Consider the following 25,518-nt stretch of genomic DNA (forward strand, 5'->3'; position numbering starts at 1 on the left):
TCCCAGCTGAGCCCAGTGACTTAAATTTTGGAACCTCTCGGACACAGGACTCTACCAAGATAACAGGAAGAGAGGTGCCTGGCACAGAGATTCGCTTTTAGGGCAGCGCGAGTCTCCCGCCACCCTCCCTAGATACCTCGCCCTTCCCTGCCTGGGAATCTAGCCCCAGCAGTTAATGCAGCCCAGTCTTAGAAACGAGGGGCTCATTCGCCCCTCAACTCTCTCCCCACCCTGGCTCTTTACAGCCCTTCCCCCATGCCACCTTCTAGACTTGGCACACTCGGTGCCCCCTCTTCCTTTCCCAGTCTCCAAGAAAAGCTTCAAAACACAGGCCAGCTGACAACTCAGCGTGGCTCCAGCCTTGCAAGGGGTGGGGCTCCCCCTAAGGACCACTGAGCACCCGCTAAGGCTCTCCTGAGCCTCATCAAGTGTCAAGGCAGGCAGGGCACCTGTTCTGCCGAGGTCTGGGCACAGCCCGAGGGAGCCAAAGGCCCCCAGGTGGGCCGAGGTGCCCAGGGACACCCTCCCTCCCTCCCTCCCTCCCTCCCTCGAGCATCCAGGCGTCTCCGCCGCTGCTGCTCCTCCTGCTTCCCGCTCGGGTTCACCTAGCGTTCAAGTCTCCCCTTTTATTTATGCATGGCATGTGCATTGGACTGGGAAGCTTTAGAAGGAGGAAGAAGGCGCTGGGGCACCCCTGTGGCCATGGCGACTCTGCAGTGCCAGTGCAGCCCTGGCTCAGGAGCTTCAACTCCCACCGGGACCGGGTGCCCCTGGCAGCTTCCCTTTGCCGTAGACAAGTTCAGTCCTGCCTTCCCAGGACTTTTCTTCCAGGCTGGAGTCGGGCGCGCCCTGCGCTCACACGCACCTCGGGGTTGGGAAGTTAAGTTTTCCTTCTCCGGGCCCTGGGTGGCTGTCAGTCCCTCAGATAATCCGTCTCCGAGTGGCAGCTTTAGTTTTACACTGAATCCCGAGTACAGAGAGAACAAATCATTCTTCATACACCCGAAATGTTATCGCTAATTTTTTGGAAAAGTGCCTGTGTATACACATATTACATATATTATTGAGCGGGTTAGTGGAAGGCTTAAATAGATCTCCCAAGGATGGGGCGGGGGCTGAGGAAACACAGTCTCCAATTCCCTTGTAATTTGTAACAGACAAGCTTTATTGCTCCAAGAGAAAAGGGGTAAGTTCGTAGCTACAAAACAAATTTAACTCTGTCTGTATTGATCAAATAGGAGGCAGCCCCCCCTCGGGGGGGTGGGGGCATGACTGCAAAGCAGCTTTTAATCTGAGATTTCATTTCATATTCAGAGCTACTTGGAATAATAGTTCTTAGAAACACATCTGCATATTCACTTGCATTTGAATAATGCCATGGATTATAATCTTCGAGTTGGGCTCACACCCAGTTGGGTGTTTTCTCCAGACCTTAGTTCCAGAAGGGTCCTGGCTCTGCTTTCCTCAGCAAGGCTGGCCCACCCTTCTCCAGATTTTTCATCAGAAGCGATAATCTGGGCCCAAGGAAATGTCCTCCATCTCGACCCACCCCACCCCCCACCCCCACCTCTGTCCACTACACAGGAACTTTATAATTCAACTCCAGGTTCCTTGTTATATACTAACTAGATGATGGTACATATTCGCATTTCCTTTCAGAAAAATCATAACCTACAATCCAAAGTCCTCCCGTTGACTCCAACAATTCTCAGATTCTCGGTGAAGAGAAGGAAGCAGAGAAAGAAGCCCGTCTGAATTCATCTCCACATCCATTCAGGAACATTTAAAAAAAATACAATGTCATATTTTCACTTGTCTAATAGGAAAACCCTATCGTGTCTGTTCTCAGAAGGGCTGTTAGTCTTTGGGAAGGGGGTTACGGAGGGGAGGGGAGATAAAGGCGCTTGGAATGAGACCAAAAAGAAAAAAGAAAAAAAAAACCTCACGAAGTATTATTTACACCTGCAAACTTTGGATGGTTGAATTCGGCCCCAATTGGCTTAATTGTAAATCTTTCCCGCATGGCCCCAACTCTGGGACAGGGAGCGTCTGGGTTTAATAATGCGACCCAGCACCCCAGCAGGGCCAGGCTGAAAACCGAGACACCCCCTGCCCCCCCCACCGAAGTCAGCGGTGATTAGAGCAGCCGCCCCTCCCCGCAAGCCCCTCGCCCCCAACCAGGCTGGAGGTGCCGCAGCAGACTGAAGGGCATTTGGAAGGCAAATGGACCCCCCCCCCAACCCTCCAACCCAGGCGTGGGAAAAGGGGTGCTCCCACCAGAAGCCAAAGACACCCCAAGTCCTCCGGCTGTTCGCTTACAGAACGGGCTGTCGAGGGAACGCGGGAACGCACACCCCAGCGGCGAGGGGCGCCGGGTCCCGTCCCGCCGAGCCCGCCCCGCGACCGCCCCGAGTCGCGGCCCCGCTCTGCCCCCACACCCAGGTTCTCTCCGAACCCCGATTTTCTTGCCTCCGGGAGGCCATCTCCTTGCGCGGAATCGCGTTTGCCACGCGCGAGGGCACGGAGATCCTTTCTGTGCGCGTGTTTCTTTCTCTTACCGTGTGTACGACCCCACCCCAAGTCTTCCCCACCCCGGCCCGAATTTGCCCTTGGCCGGCGAAGGGAGTGCAAAGCCCGGAGGGGGGGGGGAATCGGACTTGGGGGCAAGCTTCTAGCTGAATCTCTGCAATCTTGGGGGGGAGGGCGAGGGGGAAGGGGTGGGAGAGAGAGAGAGAGAGAGAGAGACTCCCCGTCGGGCTGGGCCCCCGCGCCCCGCTCGCTCGCTCGCTTCCCGGGTGCTGGGGCGCCGCCTCGCCCTGTGTCGCGGCCGGGCTGAGCCCGGTAACCAGCGCCCGGTTACCTGCCTGCATTGCATTTCGCGGGTTCCGGGGCCCTTGGGTCTCCCTGGCGATCCAGTACGAGATTTGGGGGCTCGGTCCGAGCGCCATCCGCTCTCCGCCCTCAGCTACCGGTGCGACCCTGGGCGGGCGACGATGCGCGTCTTTTCGGGGTTCGGCGCTGGGCGAGGCCTTGGGTCCGCACCGAGCGCGTGCAGCTTCCGTATTTGGAACCTGGGTGGGGGTGAGGGTGGGTGAGGCCCCCCTCCCTGGTGTGGGGGCGGGAACTATCGCCTAAAGTTGCTTATGGGGGTGCCTGGGGTGTCCACGATCTTCCCAGGACTTTTCTGGTAGCCCCGAAGTTCCTTCCCCAGCGGAGAGGAGCCGAAGGGCGCTGCGGGGACCGGGGCCCAGGCGAGGGGAGGGGGTGAGGGGGTTCCCCAAGGCCGCTCTGCACGCTTCTCTCTGGCCAGGAGGACTTCGAGAATTTGGGTTGGAGTTGAAATGAACCCCAGGTCTGGTCACCCCGCAAAACAACAACCCTCAGGAGCAAAGCTCTCAAAAGTCTCGGCCTCTCTTCTAGGCAAGGTGCGTGTCTGCCTCTCCGGCTTTCCTCTCTCCCTGAAAGACGAATAGAAAAAGTATTTTTCTTTCTTTCTTTCTTTTTTTTTTTTTTTAAGGAAGAAAAGAGACTCCTCAAAACTCCCTGCCTCCCGCCCCCAAAGCTGAAACTTTGAAGAACTTCCGGGAGATCTCCAAAAAAGCATCTATTCCCCCCTCCCCCCCAATCCTGGGCACTCGGGGACACTGAAAAGAAGCCGGATTCGCTGTGCTGTGCGCTGAGGTGGGGCGGGGGAGGGGTGGAGTGGGGGGACATAAAGTTATCTGTGAGTTCTTGCGACCTGGGGGGGGGGGGGCTGTGTTCCTGGTAAGCAACGCCCCACAGAGGCAGACACACCTCTGCCCAGGTATTCGGGTGAACCCAGGGGGTGGGGGTGAGGGGGTGGAGAATCCAATCCTTGGCCTCCAAGTTTGTAGGAAGCGAGTTTGCCAGGCTGAGAACAGCTTGCAAATACAAACAGGCCAGACCTGGAGTCCAGACCTTTCTTGAGAAAGGTGAACTAACCAGACCGAGGATGAGGTTTTCCTCACCACGGGGAAGGCAGGAAGGATTTGATCATCCTGACACCTCTCCAATTCCTGTTGCCCCACTTGAAGGAGTGTGCACACACGCACACACACACACACACACCTCCCCTCTGATGCCTTGGATCACCTCCATCTCTTCGGGGCTTCACTGGGGCTCCACACAATCACCCCTGACTGTCTTCCTGTCCTAACTAGTTTTCAGGGACAATCCAAATAGAACGTTAGGGGACATGGGTGAGCTGGCAAAGTAGAAGCGGGACAGAGAGAATTCCAAGAAAAAAAAAATGGAAGGGAGGGGGGAAAATAAAAACACAAAGACAACTCCTGCCCCCCCCCACCCCCACCGCTCCACTTGTGTCCTTTCTCCGTGTCCTGTCTGGAGACCCATGAAGGACCAAATACCATGAACCTCCAGGTCTGCCTTCCTACAACTGAAATCCAGTATGAGAAGCAGTAAGTGGATATGGCGCTCCGATGGAGGAAACGTGTCCCCAGCTAGCTGGGGATGGTTAGTTCAGCAGATGCAAAGGGGTCCATCTTTCTTTGGCCTGTCAACCCCCCTGACAGTAGTGGCCATTGAATTCGCCATGCCTGCTCACTTACAGCTCCCCTGTCACCTTGGCCTCACTTGCTTCTAGGGGGGGAGGGGCGGCGGTGAGACCCTAATAGTCCCTACAGCCCTGGACCCTAACGTCACCCTGAACAGTAGGATCAAATGACAGCAAACCAGGACACACAAACATGGGGGTTGAAGAGTACAAGGTTGTCGTTTTGTTTTTTTCTTCTGCCCTCAGCAAGTATTCTGTCCCCTAGCTTAATGCCACACAAGCCAAGCCCCTGGCTAGTCCCTTACATTCTTTCCTGCCTTGGCTGAAAATCTGGAAAGATGACAGTGAGGAAAGAAAGATGTGGGGTGGGTGGTCAGGAGACCTGGGGCTTGTCATCTTGCTGATGCTCAGTAGGGCAGAATAAGAAAGGAAAACTTCCCAGTCTTTCTTGTAAACTCACTTCTGCTACACTAACAAATGCGCACTGCACTGCTTTTTCTTGCTTGTGGGTGTTATTGGGACACACACGCAGAGATCACTGAAGTTGCAGATTGACTTGAATTTAGGAAAGTGTAACTAGTTTCTTGAGGAAGGGAGAGAGAGAGAGAGACAGAGAGAGAGAGAGAGAGAGAGAGAGAGAGAGAGAGAGAGAGAACCTTTACCAGTGTATCAAAAGCATTAGGCTCCCCAGACACAGATAAAACATCTTCAGTACACCCGTCCTTTTCCGTCCAACTTACCTAAATCACTAGCTGAGTACAAATTTGCTATTTGGTAGAGTGATCAACTTTGATGAAAGATAGTTGTTCATAAGAATAATGAGGAGACTGGTATCTTTTTCCTTTTGCCTGGGTCCAAAACATATTTACATTAAAAGGAGATAAGACCAACAGGGATTAAGTGCATAAGCAAAGAAGCTCCCCAAACAGTGCAAGTAACTGGCGCCTTCTGAGTTTCTGTACTAAAAATATGACTTCCCAGAATCTTCTCTACCCCCCACACATAGCTTGGGCTCTCACACTGAATTGCCCTAATCAATAATGTAGAACGTCAGGGGACAGAGAAATGTGCGTTACAGGAAGGCTGTCCTGTTGGAGCAAGGCAGGAACTAGGCTTTGGGGCCTGGCATGAAGCCCCTCACTCTGGGCTCTTGCTTCAGAAAGGAAAGGTGTGGGGGGGAGGGTCCAGGACCTTGCGAGCAGGAATGAGTGCCAACTCAGGAAAAAGGGAACTGTGGAAACGCCAGAAGGAGAAGATGAAACTTCCTATCTAGACAAATGGGCCAAGCCATTGTCTACCGTTCGCACACACTTATCTCTCCCCGGCCCAGGGAGGGAGGCAGGGGAATGCATTTGTTTGGGCTCCAGCAAGAAGCACCTTCAGTCCATCAAGCTTACGGGGGATAACAAGGAAGGAGAAAATGAGAGAAGGAGGGAGGGAAGGCTGGGAGGGCACAGAAGTAGCAAGTTGGAAAGAGAGGAGGGGTAAATTCAGAACTGAGCCAGCCAGCCAGAGAAGACTGAAGAAGAAAGAAGGGGGAGAAGAGCCAGTAAGAACCAGAGAGAACACAAGAAAAGAAGAACGGGAACCTGAAGTGATGGGGGGGGGCGGTACTAGAGGATGGGGACAATGGGGGCACTGATGAAAATTGGGGAGAAGGATCACACACCTACATTCAAAGAATTCTCAATGGAGAGGAATGGAGAGATCCAGAAAGGGGGGGCGGTGGCTAAAGAAGGTGGCAGCGGAACAGTCCAGAAGCTAGCCCCATCCTGATGAGAGAGAACTAAGCTCAGAACTAAGCTCAGAACTAAGCAGGAGGTGGGAACCGGTGAGTTCAAGGCTCCTGAATGAAAATCAGTTCTCTCTCCCAAGTCTGCAGGAGTTCACCCAGCTTTCAGAACTACGTTGTGGGGTAGGGGTAGGGCAATAATTCAGAAATGGGGGGTTAGGACTTTGAGTGGACATGGAGGTGTGGAAGGAGTGACTGGCAGAAGAAACGGCCAACAGAGCTAACCCGGGGTGCGAAGAGAGCTCTTTGGCCAGGGTTCTCACATTCCTCCTAGGGGAAAAATAGAGCTGAGGAGAAGTTCCCAGTCCTGGGCACATTAGCTTCTCAGGGTCTGAAACCCTGAAATCAAAGGGGCAGGAAAGGTGGTCACAAGCAAAGTTGAGTATCCAACTCCACCCCCCAACTTAATTAGGCCTGCGACCCCAAGAAACCCAGACAGCCTCTCCATCAGCAGAACTCCTTATTTAGTGACACCTTGGGCTGGAAAATGAGCTCACCGGCAAAGGAGAGGTGCTGGCGGTGAAAGTGGAAGGGGAATCGAGCAAGTGTGTAATAGTTCACCAGCAGACCTCACACACACACACACACACACACACAGAGAGAGAGAGCGAGAGAGAGAGAGAGAGAGAGAGAGAGAGAGAGAGAGAGAGAGAGAGAGAGAGAGAGCAAAGAGTATTCGCAGCAAAGTTGCCAACGTAAACCACCCGCCTACCCCACCATCCGTTCCCCTTCTCCCCTCCTCTTGCCTTTTCTCTTTTATAAACGTCAGATAAACACTTCTGGGTCACAAAAGGGTCGGTGAGTTCTCTCCCAGTAGAGCTGGGGGCGGGCGGGCTTTGCCCTAGGGAAAATGGGTCCCCAGTATTTCTCTGCAAAGAAGGGGCTTTCTCTGCGGGCTTGGTGGGTCAGGCCTGAAAGCGATTTGCTTTATTATGATTATTTTTTTGGTCCTTCTCCTATGAGAATTTATTTCAAGTGAGATGGAAGAGAGTTTTAGATTTTTGTTTTAATTCCAGGCCTAACTTTTTTCTCCCTTGCAGTGCTAACGAAAGCCTTTCCCAAGGCTTTCTCTCTTTCTTCCATCTTTACATTCCCCTCTACTTGGGGATTCTGCTAGGGGACAGGAGCCTTCGACATCTCGCAAAATGTCTTTGGCGGTGTTTGACACAGAGAGAGAGAAAGAGAGGGAGGCACACAGACTGAGAGGAAAGAGAACGAGAGGAGACAGAGAGAGGGGCACAGAGACAGGAAGAAGAGAAGAGAGAGAGAGGAGACAGAGACACAGACAGAAAGAGGCACAGAGACAAGGGAAGCGGGAGAGAGGAGGTAGAGACAGGCCCAGCAACAGAGGGAAAAGAAAAGAGAGAGAAAGAGGAGACATACACGGAGAGGAACAGAGACGGGGATGGGGGGGGCGGAGGGAGAGAGAAAGAGAGAGAGAGAGAGAGAGAGAGTCAGACTGTGAAGTTGCCTTAAAAAAAAAAAAAAAAAGTCCTCTCGGAGCCAGACCCGGGAGCCTGAAGCGTGCGCCGGCCTCCCGGAGGGGCCAGGCCTGGCACAAGCCCTCTGATCGCGCTGGCCAATGTTTAACCCGAAAGCAGTGGCCACCAGGCCGCTTTTGTTTGTTCGCAAATTAATCACCCAGCGCACGGCCGGCGCCAGAGTGGGTTTATCACCCACCAGGAGGGGGGCGCGGCAGGCACGCCGAGACCAGGAGGAGTTCGCACCTTCCTGCTTTTGATCCCAGAAGGACTGCGGCCTCCCGGAATAATACGAGCCTCGCGGGGCCCCGTGTGGGAGGTCAGTCATAATTGGCGGAAGTTTGAAGACCATTAGCAAGATGTCGACATTTTCGATTCAGAACCCCGCAAACTCACTCTCTCTCTCTCTCTCTCTCTCTCTCTCTCTCTCTCCTCTCCCCCCTCCGTTTAAGCGCCGGAGAGGGGGCAGGAGGGGCGCGGCCGGGGTGACCCCAGAGTTCAGTTAGAGCCGCAGAAAGTAGGCAGCTGAGGGGGAAAGAAGAGGCCCACGTGAGGGTCCTGAAATCACATTTGGTCGGCCCCATGCATGGAGTCTCTAGTGAGACGAGACACATTCAAGCAACATTGTCACACGCTACACACACACACACACACACACACTTTCAAAGCAGATGGGAGAGTAGAAGGTTGGGGGGAGCTGGTGCTAATGTCTCTTGCGCCAGGCTTGTGGGACGACCTCTCCCTCGCAGTGCCGCGTGGGTGAAGAGGGGGTTAATGAGAACGTGATGGCAGAATTATTATTATGATTATTGTTTTGCTTGAACTCAACGAGACCAGGCACGGAGACTGGCCAGCGAACGGGGCAGACAAAACCAGATCGCGGGGATCTGGGGCTCGTGGTGGATGGCGCAGCCGAGCCGCCGGGTGATCCGGCAGCGAGTGCGCGGTGGGGGAGGGGGTGCCTCAGGCCGCCCCAGACCCAGGGAACCCCGCTGTGACCTCTGGAGAGTGTGTGCGGAGGGGAAGGCCTGGCGTCTTCCACCCCTTCCGGGCCAGGGCGCAGGGAACGCTGGAAGGGGAGTTGTGTGCCAACAACTCTGGGCACAGGCTCTTTCTTTTGCAAGCTCTCTTCTTCACCACCGGCAGAAAGACCCGAGAAGGCGGGGGTGGGGGGTGGGGGGTGAGATGTCGCGCCAGACCAGACCCAAGTTTCACAGAAAGACTCCCATTTCTCTTTGGTGACTTCAGGGAAATCTCCGGGCGCTGGCGCCAAGCACTCTTAACCATGTGCGTCAATCATATGAAGCTGGAAAAGCTTGTCGCTTCCCCTATCTCAGGGTGTTTGGTCCCACACTGGCTCTGTACACACACACACACACACACACACACACACACACCACACCAGCTGCTCCTTTGACTGGAAGGCACACAGGCAAAATGTTGTATTAGGAGAGGCCTGTGCTCATCTAGTTTAGTACACACACACACACACACACACACACGCATGCACACACCTGAAGGAAAGCTGTGTTTCTTAATCCCCTAGGCCCTGACTCTTTCTCCAGTGCCTTTCCATCCAAAGGTGTTCTCCCCCCAGAGGAGTAATGGTACCCATGATTTCCTGTCATCTAAACCAGGATGGCGCTTTTCCCCCAAGAATCGAGCTACAGCCACCTTCTTAGCAGTCTGGCCGCACGTCTGCCGGTGAGGACGCCAGGCCTGTTTCCCCTCGGCCCCATCTGGGCCCTCCGCCCTCCCCCCAGGCCTGGAACCAGGCTCCTCCAGGCCTCGGAGGTGAGGGGCATTTCACGGCTTGTTTTACAAATTCGCCTCCGACTTTTGGCCTGAGAGGTCCCTGGGTGGAGAAAGGACACAGGCATCCAGAGATAAAGAGCAGCGATGCCCAGAGCAGACCCAAGTCTGTCGGGACACACCCGCCCTTACCCCACAGCTTACCCAGCCCAGACGCTGCCTGGCCCCGCGGCCCCGCAGCTCCGCGCACGGCCAACCCCGAAGCCAGGGCAGCGGGGTGCTGCCAAAACAACAGGCCCACAACTTAACGCATTGCAGAACGGTCTCGGTTAACAGCCCCCATTTTCCTCTACGCACCCACTCACATCCGGGTGTAATACCCGGAGCCCGCATCCGAATGCAAAACCAGGGCTAAAAGGACTGATAAATACATTTCCAAAGAAAAGGAAAACGTCCCTCCCGCGTCCTCTCTCCCGGAGACCGGCGATCAGCGATCGCACCCAGCCGGGACGAGCGGAGGAGAAGGAAGGCATTTGCATGTACGTGTTTTTCGGGCGCGGGGCTGGGTCGCGGGGAGTCGGAGTGTAGACGCACTGAGGTCGGGGGTGAGGGGCTCCTGGGTCTCTCCCTGCACATGGCTACGGGTGGTGGGCACGGTGAAGTGACGGGGTGCACCGCACTCCCTAGTTCGGTGTGCGGAGATGTGTCCCGGCGAGCCTAGATATGAGTACGGGAAGACCCGAACCGATCGAGAAACCCGAGCTCGGGGCAGGAAGGGGGGGGGGGGGGCTCCACGTGGGGCTGCAGAGCCACAGCGCAAACCTTGGGGAGCTCGGGTGCACAGCTCCGGCTTTTGTGGCACCGAGCGAGCGAGCAAGCGAGCGATCGAACGGGCTCAGCCGCCCGCCCGACCCACCCGAGGAAGCCGGGATCGGAGTCCGGGCGGCTGGGATCTAGAGGAGCGGCGGAGAAGCCGGGCGAAGCCAAGCGAGCCGGACGAGAGGCGAGCGCCCCTGCCCGGCGCCCGGGCGCGCTCTCCGCCGCCTCGCTAGCTGCTAGCTGGAGCCGGGGCTGGCTGCCCGGCTGCCTCCCTCTCTCCCTCCCCCTTCCTCTCCCAGGCCCGGCCTCTAGCCTGGATGGGGCGGGAGGGGGGGGCGGGGGAGGAGAGGAGGGGGGCTGGGCTTGGAGAGCTGAGGCGTTTCAGACTTGGGCTGAGCTAGCTCGGGAGTTGGGGCGATCTCGGGGATCAGCCACCTAGAGGCGACTCCGGTGCGCGCGCGCTCCCCAGCGGCGCCCGCCCCGGGATCGTGTTGACATCTTCGCCGGACCGGCAGTAGTAGACGCGGCAGCGGCGACGTTACAGTTTCCGACACCTTCTTTTTATAACTCAGCTCTATTCCCCCAGCACTCGACCTGTGAAAACCACGCCTATGCAGCCACACAATTGGTCCGAAAGCGTCAAAGAACCAATCAAGAAGCCTCGGGCTCCCCGCGGCCCACAGTGCAGCCCGACCTTCTAGAGCCGCCGAGCAGACGCCCCGCGAGTTCTAGAGGCGGAGGTTGTGGCGCGGAGCTGCCTCGCTCGCTCGCTCGCTCCCTCCCTCTTCGCTGACGCTGTCTCCCCCGCTCTCTCCTTTCTCTCTCTCGCTCTCTCTCTCTCCCCCCTCGCTGTCTCTCGCTCTCCTTTCTGTTTTACCCTCTCTGATTCCTCCCTGGCCCCCCGCGCGCGCGCGCCTTGGATGCCGACTTAGGAAGTGATTTGGCTCACGTTGTAGAGAGGAGTCTCTCACCCCCAGCACCCCCCCAGAAGATCCAGCTGGATTCGGATTGAAACCCGGACACTCACTCACCGGAGCTCTGAAGCCGAAGGAGGAGGAGGAAGGCGGACGGAAGCCAGTTTGTAGTTCAAGTTGTGTTGTTTTTTTTTTTTTTTATAGAGCTGGTGCAAAGGGCTCCAATCAGTTTTTTTTTCCCCCTCTTGTATCTTTTTTTTCTTTTTCCAAAGGGGAGACATTTTTTTGCTCTCTGGCTGCCTGTTAAAGCCGAGTCTAAGCGCCACCGACGCCTCCGGCGAGAAAGGGAGAGGAAGAGATAGAGGGCGGAGGGAAGAAGAACGGGGAGAGGAAGGTTAAAAAAAAAAAACAACAACCAACAACAAACAACAGCCCCGTAGGATCCGCGATCGCCTCGTGGAACCGGGAACCTGGGGGCCGGGGAGCGATCTTGGGGACGCGGGGCTGGAGTTTGCTACTCCGAGCTGTGCGCCCAGGCTCGGGCGCGAGTTGGAGACTGCGGATCGCTCCTCCAGCTTCTGAAACCGACTTCCAGGAGCGGCTTTTTAAATACACCGGGGACCGGCACCAGGGCTCCGGAGCTGTCGCCGTGACTTCTTGAAAAGCGGCACTCTCCTACCCCCTCCCCCTCAAAAGACGCTTCACCCCCTCTTCTTCTGAAGGGCTTTAGTTGTGATTTATTCCTCCTTTTTTTTTTTTTTGGCTTTTAAAAAAAAAAAGTATGTACTGCTGTTGAATCACAACCAAACCGAACCAAACCACTCACAACAACAACAACAAAGGCAAAAGCGAGGCAGCGGCTGCGGACTCGGCCCCCTAGCCCCGGCCTGGAGTGGATGAGTCTCTCCATGAGAGACCCGGTCATTCCGGGGACAAGCATGGCCTACCATCCGTTCCTACCTCACCGGGCGCCGGACTTCGCCATGAGCGCGGTGCTGGGTCACCAGCCGCCCTTCTTCCCTGCGCTCACGCTGCCTCCCAATGGCGCCGCCGCGCTCTCGCTGCCCGGCGCCCTGGCCAAGCCCATCATGGATCAGTTGGTGGGGGCGGCCGAGACTGGCATCCCCTTCTCCTCGCTGGGCCCGCAGGCGCATCTGAGGCCTCTGAAGAGCATGGAGCCCGAAGAGGAGGTGGAGGACGACCCCAAGGTGCATTTGGAGGCCAAAGAACTTTGGGATCAGTTCCACAAACGGGGTACAGAGATGGTCATCACCAAGTCGGGAAGGTGAGCGAGGGGCACCAGAGAGGGGGGGGGGGTGGCCGGGGACCCTCCCCCTAGCTAGCTGAGGAATTCTTTCCCCTTTAACTTCCCTCTTTAACTCTCTCTTCCCAGAACAGTTGCTTCGCCTCTTAAGTACGGCTTAGACGAAAAACTTAAAAGTTTCCTGAAAAATGTACACACGCGCTGCCCGGCGCTGCCCCAGTGATGGGGCGTTTTAGCTTACCTGGGCATCGGGGTCCACTAATGGAATAGATGGGGTTTTTCCAGGGAATAAAGACAGCCCCCTACCCACACCGCCAGAAGGGAGAAAGGCGCCCCTTTTGCAAGAAGCTTTCCTCTAAAATCTCGCCTGGGACACTCTCTGGCTTTTGCGTTGTGGGTTTTTGTACCTAGTTTATTTTGTACTCCCAGAGAGAAACTTAAAAGGGCTTTCTTTATGTGGGTTCCCCCGCCAGGCCTGACCCTGTTCCCTGGCCCTTCTGCCCTTCCTACTGGCCTGTGGGTCGAAAGGGGACCACTCACATGGAAGGTTGATTTCGTTTGTTTCATCACCCCCCCCCCAACTTTCTCTATGTGTGACCCCACACACACCTAGGGGGAGTTGAGCAGGCAATTTTTTGATAATTTAGGTTATGTTTGCTGATCTAAGGAGCCAGAGGATGTGTTCCTATCTCTTGCTTTGTGCCTGTGAATATTAGAATTCCTGTTTTTATGTAGTGCCTGGTGGAAACCAGCTTGGAAGGGAGAACTCCCGGCTCTCATCCGTTTTGAAATTACTTGATTTTTTTTTCATTTAAAAAATGGCACTGGCGTTTACACCAAGGTATTACGTTGTAAGGATCCAACATAAAAATCCCACTTTTTAGTAGCTCCAGCTTTGGGTCTCCTTCCAAGCTAAAGTTTGGCAGAAAGTTCTGCAACCCACAAAACCTTCTGAGTCCGTTTTCACAAGGAAGTGCTTCCTTTCAAGTCACAAGTACTAAATGCCAGCACTTGAGTGAAATTAAACAGAGTTTGGGGGTGAGATCTTGCCAGCTCTGATCTAAGGAATGGGGGAATGTGGCTGAGAACTCTGCCGGTGGGTGGGTGGGTCATCAGGCCTCCAGATCTGCCGGCATCTGTAAAACACAGCCCCAGCATCTGCCCAAACCCTGCTTATAATCCTGTGGCAGGGAGGGGTTGTCACTGGCTATTTATTCCCTTGATAAATTTAACGTTTTCATAAAAATAGTTGCCAGAAAATTCTACTACACGTTGCTAGAATCCCAGCTCCCACAAAAAGACAAGACTTTTTTTTTTCTCTGCACAGAGGTTACACAGGGAGGAAAATTTAGAAAAACAAAATCTGTAGACAGTATAGAGAAATAGGACAGGATCCATTTGTTTTGGAACTGGGGGTATCAATATTGTAAAAAGAGATTAAGCATGTTTGATCATTCAGTGAGCAGGAAAACAAGTTTATACTTAGTTGCCCTACTGGGAAATATATATACACAAACTCAAGTCCGTCATGAGAGAAAGTTTAAAACTTTGTTTCAATGTTCGAGAACCAGCAGAGAGCAAGATATCCAAGATTCTCAGCCATGTATGGTTTGTTGGTTTGTGTTTTCCCTCTCTACTTTCCTCTTATTATTATTTTTTTCCTATTGTAGGCGAATGTTTCCCCCATTTAAAGTGAGGTGTTCAGGCCTGGATAAAAAGGCCAAATATATTTTGTTAATGGATATCATAGCTGCTGACGACTGTCGATATAAATTCCATAATTCTCGGTGGATGGTGGCCGGTAAGGCGGACCCAGAGATGCCAAAACGAATGTATATTCACCCGGACAGCCCCGCCACTGGCGAACAATGGATGTCTAAAGTAGTCACCTTCCATAAGCTGAAACTCACCAACAACATTTCCGACAAACACGGATTTGTAAGTTGCATTGCTTTATTTTTTTTAAGTAAAATTCTGTTTTTCTCACCCCTCTCCCTCCTTCCCCAAAGGCAGCCTGCCCCTTTATTCCTTATCAACTCTGCGTCTCTCGGTTCTAACTTCTATCCATAGCAAGCTTGTTCTATGTGCGTGAGCAAGCGAGAGAGGATTCTCCCGTGTTTCTTCTCTGGTTCATGGGAGGCCTAAAAGAAGTATGGTTCAGAAAACTTAGTAACTGACTCTTAGACTGCAAGCCAGTTCACATTCCCAACTTGATGCTGGATCTAGAATTGAAGTTCAAAAAGAGAACTGAAAGTTAAAAAAAAAAAAAGGTCACTCTCAAATGGATGCGTTCGGAAAATATTTATTTTCCTCTACAGAAAAAGGAAAAGAAATCCACTCGTTTGAAACCTGCCATGCTAATTCATGGGAGAGAGCTTTTTTTAAGTTTGCGAGCTTTGACCCCGGTTGGCTTAAAAGGGTGTGAACGCGTGTGGGAAATTTTTATTTTCTTTTTCACTAAAAGACAATTGGGCGTAGGTCAAAGTCAGGTTTATTAGAATCGAGGCTCAGCTTCAGTATAGGGAATGAGTGCACGCTTGGGGCTCAGTGGGAAGGTGCTTAGAAATTTCTAGAAGGCTTAGGGTTGCTTGTGGAAGTCAGATGGAGGGTGGGAGGGGAGGGAGGAGACCTTTGCCCTTTTCCTCTACCCCTCTCCGACATTTCAATAAAATAAACAAAGTGATAATCGAGGAATAAGCTGTAAGATTAGGTTCAGGAAGACCGGAATGGTGCAGAAATATCTTCAGTGGGCCGGAATTGCATTTGAAGCCACTGATTTGATTAGGACATAAATATTTCTCTCTAGAGTTCAGACCTCCCAGGGCTTTAAGTGGATTGAGCTCGTCAATTAGCGGACGCTGAAAGTACTGAATCATTTTGTAAATTAAAATGCATGTTTTTTCCTCTCTGTCTTTTAAGACGTTGGCCTTCCCAAGTGAGCACGCCTTCTGCCAGGGGAGTTGTAGTTTTGGGACTCAGGTAGGCTAGGGTTCGAGGCAGATGGCAAGGGTGGGGTGGGGAAGCCCTTTTGGAAATTCGGGAGCCATCTAGATTATTCTGAAGATAACAATATAAGAGTGAAATTTACCTAAGGAGGTGGGCTGGGTCCCCAGCCTGGTACCCTGTGGTGGGGGAGAAAATGTCATCTTGATTGTGCTGTTAATTCCTTTCTTTTAAAAGTTAAAAAAAAAAGTTTGTCTCCCCCTCTCCCCTGTTTCTGCAGACCATCTTGAACTCGATGCATAAGTATCAACCTCGGTTTCACATTGTTAGAGCCAATGACATTTTGAAGCTGCCTTATAGCACATTTCGGACTTACCTGTTCCCAGAAACCGAATTCATCGCTGTAACTGCTTACCAGAATGATAAGGTAACCCAAAGGGCCTTAAAAAAAAAAAAAGAAAGAAAAGAAAAGGTGCTGTTTCTTCTCCCCTTTAAGGTGCTGAGGAAAGTTAAAGGGTATTTTACATATGAGTGTTGAGATCTGGGTCTTATTTCTCTCTCCTGAGTTGGCCTTCCGGGGAGCCTCTCTTTGGAGGGTGGAGAGGCAGAAGTCAAACTTTGCCTGGGCTGCAAACTCCAGCTTTGAGCCTAGTACAGAAGTTGCACAGGTTGAGCTGCCAGTGCCAGCCAGAGGCTCAGTCACCACTGTCACCCACCTCCACCACCTCCTTTCTCGCCCCCCCCCTCGGGGGTGTGTGTGTGTGTGTGCTTTGTTCCTCTTTCTGGAGAGGATCCCCCTCCCCTCAAAAAATTGGATTGAAAGGAGCCATCTAAAATGTTAAGGCAACAGCCGCTTGGGATTTCGAGAGAGATGAGGATTCTGGTGGAACCCAGGTTTTTTCCCCTCTAGCCTGAGTAGCTAGCTGGTCTGGTTTTTATTACCTTTTATGCTGCTGTGTTTTTTTATGGTGTGCATGGGGAGGGGGGGGAGACGACTGCCCCATCACTTGTCTGAGGCCTTAAACTGGAAGTAGCCAAAGTTACCACCTTAATCCTTCTGCCTTGGGCCTATAGCTAAGGACTGTGTCTTCCCCCACCCCGCCTCCCTGTTCCCCCCCCAGTGAGGCAGGGCCTGGAAGCTGCAGGTTTGCTGACCCCAAAGCATGGGGCACAAAGTGCAAGAGCACAGGAAAAGTGGCCTTTGAGGGTGTGCCTCACCAGAACTCAGCTTGGCAGCTTGGAGTGGGGGAGGGGAGGGGGTCAGAGTGCTGGACCCCAGGACCCCAGCTCACCTGAGTTCTGGGCCCCGGGGTGGGGGGGTGCACAGTCCAGGTCACCTGACCTCCCCCTGCATGTGGATCTCACTGCTGTCACTGCACTGGGCCCTGGATGTATGACAGGGTGCCCGGATTCATTTCCTTAGTCTGCTGAGGCGCTGCTAAGATGTCATCCATATGCTACCTGCAGTTTCCCTGCAAAAACAAGAAGCCACTGTGGCCCCCTTGGCCATCTCTGAGTAGCTAGCAGATGGAAAGAGTGCAGACATCCCCGCACAGTGTGCAAGGTGCCCCTGTGAAAGTTACGTGTGTCACAGTTGCTGAGCCTGGCTCACATAATAATGAAATGTTTTTAAGCCAAGAGGTATCTTCCACGTAGGGCCGTGGCAGAGTGCAAGTAAAACCTGGAAGCTCCCATATTATCATTCCCCAAACCACGCTCAGCCAAAGGGGAGGGAAAGGATTCCAACTCATTCTAGCACCAGGGTAGAGAAAAACCATAAATCATTGTATTCAGTTCTCAGACTAGGTGGTGGTGGTGGTGGTGGGGGTGTGTGTGTGTGTGTGTGTGTAGCAGATGAGAGTGTGTTAACATATTTAACGATTGATTACCCTATGTTTTTAAAAAAAAAAAATCAAAATGGAAGCCTAGCTGGTCTGTCCCAACAACTTTAGGGCATGTGCCAGTCTCTGAGCTCAAGCTAATCAGCTACCCACAGAAAAGCCTCTCTTTGGGTAATTTCAGCCTGAAGCCTTAGGTAAAGCAGGCACACATTGTTAAAGTTTCTTCTGTTTCCAGTGAGACACCCTTAGAACATTCTAGAAAGAAAACTCAGTATCTCTGCCTTGTGTCTTCTCCTCTAGATAACCCAGTTAAAAATAGACAACAACCCTTTCGCAAAAGGTTTTCGGGACACTGGAAATGGCAGGAGAGAGAAAAGGTGAGTCAGAATCTATGTTTTTTTTCTTCTTGGGTTAGATAACAGAAATTGCTTTTTCTATGATTTGTACTTTCTAGTGTTAGAAGTAAAATGGGAAACATGAATGCTCAGAAAATTCAGCGGGAAATCACTTAATTCCCCCCCCACCCCCATACTTACTCACCAGTAGCGGGTCCAGTACTTATTCTACCTTCAGAAAATCCTCTCTGGGATAAACCATCACGCCTAACAGGTTATATTGGGATGCCTCATTAATTGCTAATTAATTGTTAATGAACTGAAGTTCATCTTGGGCAGGTCCCAGGAAAAGACCAAACCAATCACCAATTGCTTTTTGGGATTTTTGCAATTTTCCAAATTCTATCAAGAGTTGGCTTAGCTCTTGAGTTAATGCATGGTTCCCTCCCCTCCCCTCCCCTCCCTCCCTCCCTGTCTCTCCCCCTTCCCTCCTCCCCACCCATTTTCAAGTCATTTTCTACAAGCTGGAAAAAAAAATCTCCTATTTTTTAATGTATCCCCTTGGATTCAAAAACAATAATTTCTAACATCTCAATAAATTCGAACTCCAATTAATGTGTTGATGAAGCAATTACAGTATAGTGTACCATGAAGTAACCACTTCCTGCACATCTGAGCTACCATCCTGGAGTTGGATGGAGGATGGGGGAAGCTGAGGACAGACAGAGACTGGGCTCTCTTGGTCCCTTTCAGTCTCTCCTCTCGGGTCACTAATTTAGTTGTCCCTGGCCAAGCCCCAGCTTTCACCTTCTGTTTTTAAACAAGATTTTACAGCCTAAGCAAATGCCATTTGCAAATGCCAAGTAGAGCCTTCCTCCCTTCCTCCCTCCCTCCCTCCCTCTCTCCCTTCCTCCCTCCCTCTCTCCCTCCTTCTGGGCCAGCACCCTTGAGCACAGTTACAGAGAGGGTCTAGAACAATGCTGGGGTCTGTGTGGCTGCCCGGAGCCAGCAGATTGCAGAGTTCCTGTGATCTCTGAGGGGCCTGCAGGCAGGCTAGGCAGGGTGAGGTGTGTTGGATGTTTTCTGGCAAAGAATAAGGGGAGCACAGAGGGGAAACGTGTAAGTTTCACTGGTAAAGGGTGGTGTGTGGGCATCTTTTCTGCAGGAAGCAGCTCACCCTGCAGTCCATGCGGGTGTTTGATGACAGACAGAAGAAGGACACTGGGACCTCAGACGAGTCTTCGAGTGAGCAGGCCGCCTTCAGCTGCTTTGCCCAGGCCTCTTCTCCAGCAGTTTCTACCGTAGGGACCTCAAACCTTAAAGGTAAGTCTGCTATCTCCCCCCCCCCCCCAGGGTGCTGGGCTACCCCCTGGTCCTTCTGGCCTGGAAGCTCCATGCATGGGGCCAACCAGATTAACTCTTTAGAAGCCAGGACCCCTGCAGGATCCGTAAACTGGAGCCAATGTCCGCAGTCCCAGGTGTGCTTCTCTTTCTTGAAGTCCGCATTTGGCAGGGGAAGGAGGTTATACTGTGTTTGTTTGTTAGGTCTTGGCCTGGGAGGGCAGTTTTTTTGGAAGGTTCCAGCAGCAGCTCTTCTCTTCCCAGTGTCTCTGTCTCTACTACCCTTCTCTCTCTTCACTCCCAGTCAAGACAACATCCAACTGTTGGCTAACCACCCACCATGACGTCTAGATTAAAACGGTGTCCCACACCACCCGGGCCTAGGGACCTAGGGAACGAATGTCCCTGAGGAAATGACCACTAGAAAGCCAGCAGTTGACCTGGGCTGGCAGTGGCCAAGCCTGCCGGGGTGGGGGTGGGGGGACTCCATGGCTCCAACCCTCTCTCCAAAGAGAGCAAGCACACCCTCTCTCCATAAGAAATCCATGTTGAAGTGAAATGACAGAACATTCCTGGATGACTTAAGTTTTACACCTCAAATGGAATCCCTCCTCCCCTCCTTTTCTGGTAGGACATCCACTGTGGGTGTGATGGAAGCAGGAAAGAAAAAAGGGGGGATGGTGACTGTCCCTTCCTTTGTGTATCTGTGTGTATGGTAGGGGGTGAGCTGAGGGACATCCCCCACACACACACTCTGTCTGCCAGGACTAAGGCTGGCCGGGGAGGCTCCGGGGAGCATGTGTTGGGGTGAGGGGTGTTGGTGTCTGCCCCTAAGCAATTCAGAGGGCGGCCATGACTCTTTGCAACCCTGTCCTTCCAAAAGATCTCACCGGTTTGTGGCTGAGGGCAAAGGGCTGACCTTGATCAGTCAGGTTGAACAAAAGACTCTGTAGGTAATTGGAATGGTGATGAGGCCGGTGACTTTTAAGGTAACTTCGTTTTCATTTGCAACCAAATGGAGAGATGCAGGCTACCACCTCCTCGCTAGAGAGCTAAGCATACTCGCTTACATTTCCTTTAAAAAAAAAAAAACCCTCATTATAATAAGAAGAGGTGTGAGTGGTGGCGGTGAGCCCATCTAAATACAATACTCACCTTGTTAGCCTCCTGTGCTACCTCGGTTAACTCCCAGCAGCCTGTGGTGTGGTGTGGGCTCACCCCTGATTATTTTGCAAATGAGGGGGAAAATAAAACTGGGGCCCTGAGTGACTGGGGGACTTGTCCAGGGCTACCCAGCCGGTGAAAGCTTCGACAACAAAAAGCTTTGCTGTTGGGATTCTGAGAGGACGTGGGAACTGGCCTGGGGCTAACGCCCTGCCATGTTGCTGTTTTCCTGTGGGGTAGATCTGTGTGCCAGTGAGGCGGAGAGCGACGCGGAGGCGGAGAGCAAGGAGGACCCGGGACCCGAGGCCTGCGACTCGGCTCGGATCTCCACCACCACGGCGGAGGAGCCCGGGGGCCGGGACAAGAGCAGCCCCGCGCCCAAGGCGCTTCACTTCGCGGCGGGGCCCCGGGACGGCGGGCGTCCAGACAAGGCATCGCCCGATTCCCGCCACAGCCCGGCCACCATCTCGTCCAGCACCCGCGGCCCGGGCACCGAGGAGCGCCGGAGCCCCGCGCGCGAGGGCGCAGCGGCGGCCCGGGCGGAGGAGGCGCGCGCGCTGCCCGGGAAGGACGCCTTCGCGCCGCTCTCGGTGCAGACGGACGCGGCCACCGCGCACCTGGCGCAGGGGCCCCTGCCCGGCCTCGGCTTCGCCCCGGGCCTGGCCGGCCAGCAGTTCTTCAACGGGCATCCCCTATTCCTGCACCCCGGCCAGTTCGCCATGGGGGGCGCCTTCTCCAGCATGGCCGCGGGCATGGGGCCCCTGCTGGCCACCGTGTCCGGGGCGTCCACCGGGGTCTCCGGTCTGGATTCCACCGCCATGGCCTCAGCCGCGGCCGCCCAGGGACTGTCGGGCGCCTCGGCGGCCACCCTGCCCTTCCACCTCCAGCAGCATGTCCTGGCCTCTCAGGTATTTGCCCTCCCTCCCTCCTTCCAGCCCCAACCCACCCCCCACATGCCACACCTCACCCAGCCCCCTTTGCCTGGCAGCTTTCAATAACAATATAGAATAACAATTATAATGTATTATTATTTTTATGGACCCATTACAATGCACAGGACTTATTAAGTCATCACGAGTTTACCCTCCATTCCAACCCCACCCCCCCAACCCCAGCCACCCTTATAAATGTTTTCCCCCAGGGTTCTTTTTGGGACAGGCAGGTTTTAATACTGATAAGCTTGGTGCCAGCTGTGTTCTGTTCCCACTCGTTGGATCTCATTCTCCAGCAGTATACTTGACACCTCTGCTGTTCAGTTGGGGTGGGAAGAGGGGCTCAGAGACGCCCAGTGACTTGTCTGAGGTCACACAGCTAGCTCATTCATGACGGAGCTGGGACTCTGACACCCTGGGTGGGTGTCGTTCAGACTCCTTTGATTTGAATTTCTGAGCTGAAATGTTTTTCTCAGTGTCTCCTGCCCAGAGCTCCCCCTCGGGAGGGATTGGAGCAAAAGGGAAACTGAGGCCTGGGCAAATAGGAGGGAGCAGAATGACTTGTTAGGTGAAGATTCTCATTTTAAAGTCTGTTCATCCAAGCTCCTCTCCCCTACCTCCCCCGCCCAAGCTGCCCAGCCCACAAAGGGTTAATGTCAGGGCCACCCGTGGGAATGTCAGAGACCCTTGTGGCCTGGGTGGGGCTCAGACAGCTGTGGCGCTCAGCATGGCTAGGGGCTCGGGCCCCCTAGAAGGCTCTGGACCCCAGGGAAAGGGCTTTTCTGGCCTGTTGTTTTGTCTGAGCAGATTCGTCTCCCCCTTGAGCCTAGCAGGCAGATTGAGTTCTCCTGTTTGGAGGTGGGGGTGGGGGTGGTGGGTGAAAGTTGCTGTCCTCTGTCCTGGTTTAACATCTCCTTTGCTGGGGGGGGGGGCAGCACTGGCACTAGCTAGGGTCTCTGTGCTTTTAGTTGTTTGTGCCACTTAATCCCCGTGTGAGTTCCTGAGCCACTGGGGCCCTGCCTCAGTTTCTCACCTGGTTGGGGAACAACACGTTCATCTTGCCCTTCTCTAGTTTCCTCCCCAACCCCCCCCCCCCAAAAAAAAAACCCAGGAGAGTTTCTAGGACTGGGAGTGGAAAGTTTAGAACAAGGTTTTAAGAGATAAAATATAGCTTATCGTTTGACCAGCACGTTCTGTAGTTCTCCTTGCCCACCTGGTTTGGGGGGCCGGGGTTGGGGGAGGCCCCCTGGAACAGGTGCAGCAGCCAGTAGAAGAAACTTCTGGCAGTTTTTAGGACCTGGCAGTATGGGTAATTTTATTACAAGCATCAGCTCATTTACTATTGACCCAGCCCCCCCCCAATCCATATATATGGATGGCTGTGGTTTCTCTGGTTTATCATATTTAGGGAGTTGTGGCCCTGGGTGACACAGCTGAGTTAAAACACACACACACACACACACACACACACACACACACACACACACACAGCCCCGCTAGAGCTACAGGATCAGCATTTTGCCCCCAGGTGCCAGGCGGGAAGAGAACCCGACTTTTGGCTCCTCTCCATCCAGTTCCCTTGTGTGTGCATGTGTGGGTGCGTGCGTGGGTGCTGCCCTGCGCTCCCACGTGTGCTCACTCCCTCCTGTTTCTCCTCCCTTCCCAGGGCCTGGCCATGTCGCCCTTTGGAAGCCTCTTCCCCTACCCCTACACCTACATGGCAGCGGCGGCGGCAGCCTCTTCGGCCGCGGCCTCCAGCTCCGTGCATCGCCATCCCTTCCTCAACCTGAACACCATGCGCCCCCGCCTGCGCTACAGCCCCTACTCCATCCCGGTGCCCGTCCCGGACAGCGGCAGCCTGCTGACCACCGCGCTGCCGTCCATGGTCCCTGCAGCCGCCGCCGGACCCCTGGACGCCAAAGCCACCGCGCTGGCTGCCAGCCCAGCCTCGGTGGCTGTGGACTCGGGCTCGGAACTGAACAGCCGCTCCTCCACGCTCTCCTCCAGCTCGGTGGCCTTGTCACCCAAACTCTGCTCGGAGAAGGAGGCAGCCACCAGCGAACTGCAGAGCATCCAGCGGCTGGTGAGCGGCCTGGAGGCCAAGCCCGACCGGTCCCGCAGCACCTCCCCTTAAGTTCCTCCCCCTCCTGAAGGTCTCCATTCCGGTTCCCGTCACGTCTTCAGTGCACTTTGTTGGATGTAAAGATAACAGCACCCCCCTCTCCCCTGGGGGGGGGGCAGTGGCCTGGCCTGGGCCTGCCTTTGGGGTGACCCTTTCCTTTGCAGTTGTGTCTGAGAAGCCTGGACTCCATGGGAGAGGTGGTCCCAGAGACCCGTCTCCGCGTCTCAGTTTTGTCTACCTGGGATCTGGCTCCCATTCTGGGGTGCAGAGGTGGTAGTTGTGTGTAGCTGATTGGGGCTGGAGGTAAAGGAACTCGCTTCAAGGCTGGTCAGCAAGCTGAGGTTGAAGAACACGGTAGCAGGGCCCACAGGGAGAGAGGGGGCTTGAATGGCATCCATCTCTCCCTGTGGATTTCTATCTGTCTATCTATACATATATATGTGTATGTATTTTTCCCCTTCGCAGTGTCAAGTGGAAACAAATAAAAATGTGTTTTTAAAAACAGGAGGGAGAAGGGAGGGGGACGACAAATGAATTAACACGCTTCTGTGTGTGGAGATGGGAAAACTTCACAGTGACTTGTACGGCAGATCTCAATAAATTCCCCGGAAGCCATTTCTTGGGAAGGCAAGCCCTCGTGATTCTTGTTTAGCCGATCTTAAGGAAATCTGTGTCTTTTTAAATACTATTCTTGTGATGTTTTAAGAGCTGATATTAGGTCTCCTCTTGCATGTGTTTCACCGTCATATATATTTGTGGTTTTTATTTTGGACGCTGGCTTTTAGACAAAGCAAATCATCCCCACTCCCCCACCCTCCCACCCATCCCCATCCTGATTTCCTCCAGCCCTGAGCTCACAGCTGGATTTAACCCAGGGAAGGGGTGGGGGACCTGGTGCGGGGTGGGGGTGGGGGGAGAATGAAGTGGAATTTTTTTAGCTAAGCCCTGTTGCAAGGATTCAAGACCCCCTCTCTGGCAGTTCGTTTGCTCTCTTTCCCATATACGCAATAACAAGGTTTTAAGAAATAATAAATGAAAAAAAGAAGCGAGACTATTAGACAAAGTATTTATGTAATTATTTGATAACTTGTAAATAGGTAGAATATGAATGCTCGGGAAAAAATTAAACTTTTAATTTATTGACATTGTACATAGTTTCTGTGTAAATAGATCGCAACTGTCAATGTTTTAACCTTGATTCTCTTTAGTTGGTTTTATTTCTAGGTCACCGGAGTGCAGTTTCACAGCGGAAAACATTTTCCTAAAGTGATGTCTGTCTACAGAATTCTTTTGCTCTTGTTGGTTTTTTTTTCCTCTCCAATATCCGAGAGTTGAGGGGGGAGGGGAGTACTAGTGCCTGTTTTATTCAGCCAACTTGAGGGAGTGGTTGGCATTTCCCAGATTCATTTTAAAGTTCTTAAAATCCGAAATCCCCGCGAGTGTCGGGGAGATGGCTGAGGGGTGGGGGCGGGGAGTAGTGCAGAGGCTGCGGTTTGACATATTAATTTTTCTTTCATATTTGTGTTTGCTAGTAGTCTCTGACTTCCTTCAAAGTGGAATTTACTACTGTTGCTAATCTTGGTGGCATTTTGAATTGGTACCAAGCTGAGAGAGAGGAGAGAGAGAGAATTCACAGCTTGAAAAGTCAGGTGCTGAGAGGTGTTGAAAGTTTAAAAAAAATCCATGAAGTGTATTTTGTGTTATAGAGTTCTTTGGTTTTCTGTATCTCCCCTCTCCCCCCTCTTTAAAACATCACTGAAATTTCAATAAATTTTTATTGAAATGTCTTTGGGCCTTTGTGAAATACTTCTCTTGAGCTTTCTCCTGAAGGTGGGAAGGAAGAGGCAGCTGGGGTCCCGTCTCTCTTTTTTTCCCTACCCTCTTTTTCCTTCACCTTTAAATAATTATGACCGCCCCAGCCAACCAAAATGAGATGTCACTGAGGTTCCAAAGCTAAAAAACAAAAAGCCGCGTAACTATCTGAAAATAAGAATCGCACAACGGAAGCTGCCTGATTAAAATTCCCAAGGAATACTAATTGCAGATACTTCCATTCTAATAGCAAGAAAAACTCAGCTCCTCTGGCTCCAGTCAGCTTTTTCCCACCGACCGCCCCCCCCCCCAACAAAAACTTAACCAAAAGAACAAAAAAACAAAGCAAAGCTGCACTAGGAACGTTTTCCTTCCAGTCTACATTGATCTGGGCAATCCATTTCTAAAACTCTTCCGCCCACCCCGGGTTTTGCAGAGGAAGGGGCTTGGTTAGGAAGCCCCCCTCGGTGAT

General features: G+C 53.0%; 1 protein-coding gene across 3 annotated transcripts; it reads left to right on the forward strand.

Annotated features, from left to right (window-relative positions):
• Window positions 1–9,779: 9,779 nt before the first annotated feature.
• Tbx3 (T-box transcription factor 3) lies at window positions 9,780–25,021 on the forward strand. Of its 3 annotated transcripts, none has more exons than XM_048342891.1 (8): window positions 9,780–10,098; window positions 10,965–12,577; window positions 14,227–14,494; window positions 15,780–15,926; window positions 17,641–17,717; window positions 18,841–18,998; window positions 20,421–21,088; window positions 22,779–25,021. In XM_048342891.1, the coding sequence occupies exons 2-8, from the start codon at window positions 12,189–12,191 to the stop codon at window positions 23,244–23,246; spliced, it is 2,175 nt and encodes a 724-aa protein (XP_048198848.1). In that variant the 5' UTR covers window positions 9,780–10,098; window positions 10,965–12,188; the 3' UTR covers window positions 23,247–25,021. The 3 variants fall into 3 exon arrangements, with proteins under 3 accessions (XP_048198848.1, XP_048198849.1, XP_048198847.1); XM_048342892.1 differs by lacking the exon at window positions 9,780–10,098 and adding an exon at window positions 15,476–15,535 and having other exon boundaries at window positions 10,760–12,577; XM_048342890.1 differs by lacking the exon at window positions 9,780–10,098 and having other exon boundaries at window positions 10,760–12,577.
• Window positions 25,022–25,518: the final 497 nt, after the last annotated feature.

Source organism: Perognathus longimembris, chromosome 3 (genome assembly GCF_023159225.1).
Source record: "Perognathus longimembris pacificus isolate PPM17 chromosome 3, ASM2315922v1, whole genome shotgun sequence".
In the NCBI taxonomy this organism is placed as follows: domain Eukaryota; kingdom Metazoa; phylum Chordata; class Mammalia; order Rodentia; family Heteromyidae; genus Perognathus; species Perognathus longimembris.

Coding starts and splice junctions, on each gene's coding strand:
- Tbx3 (XM_048342892.1), top strand. CDS start 12,189: ATGAGTCTCTCCATGAGAGACCCGGTCATTCCGGGGACAAGCATGGCC. Junction 12,578..14,226: donor GTCATCACCAAGTCGGGAAG/GTGAGCGAGGGG, acceptor TTCCTATTGTAG/GCGAATGTTTCCCCCATTTA. Junction 14,495..15,475: donor TTTCCGACAAACACGGATTT/GTAAGTTGCATT, acceptor CTGTCTTTTAAG/ACGTTGGCCTTCCCAAGTGA.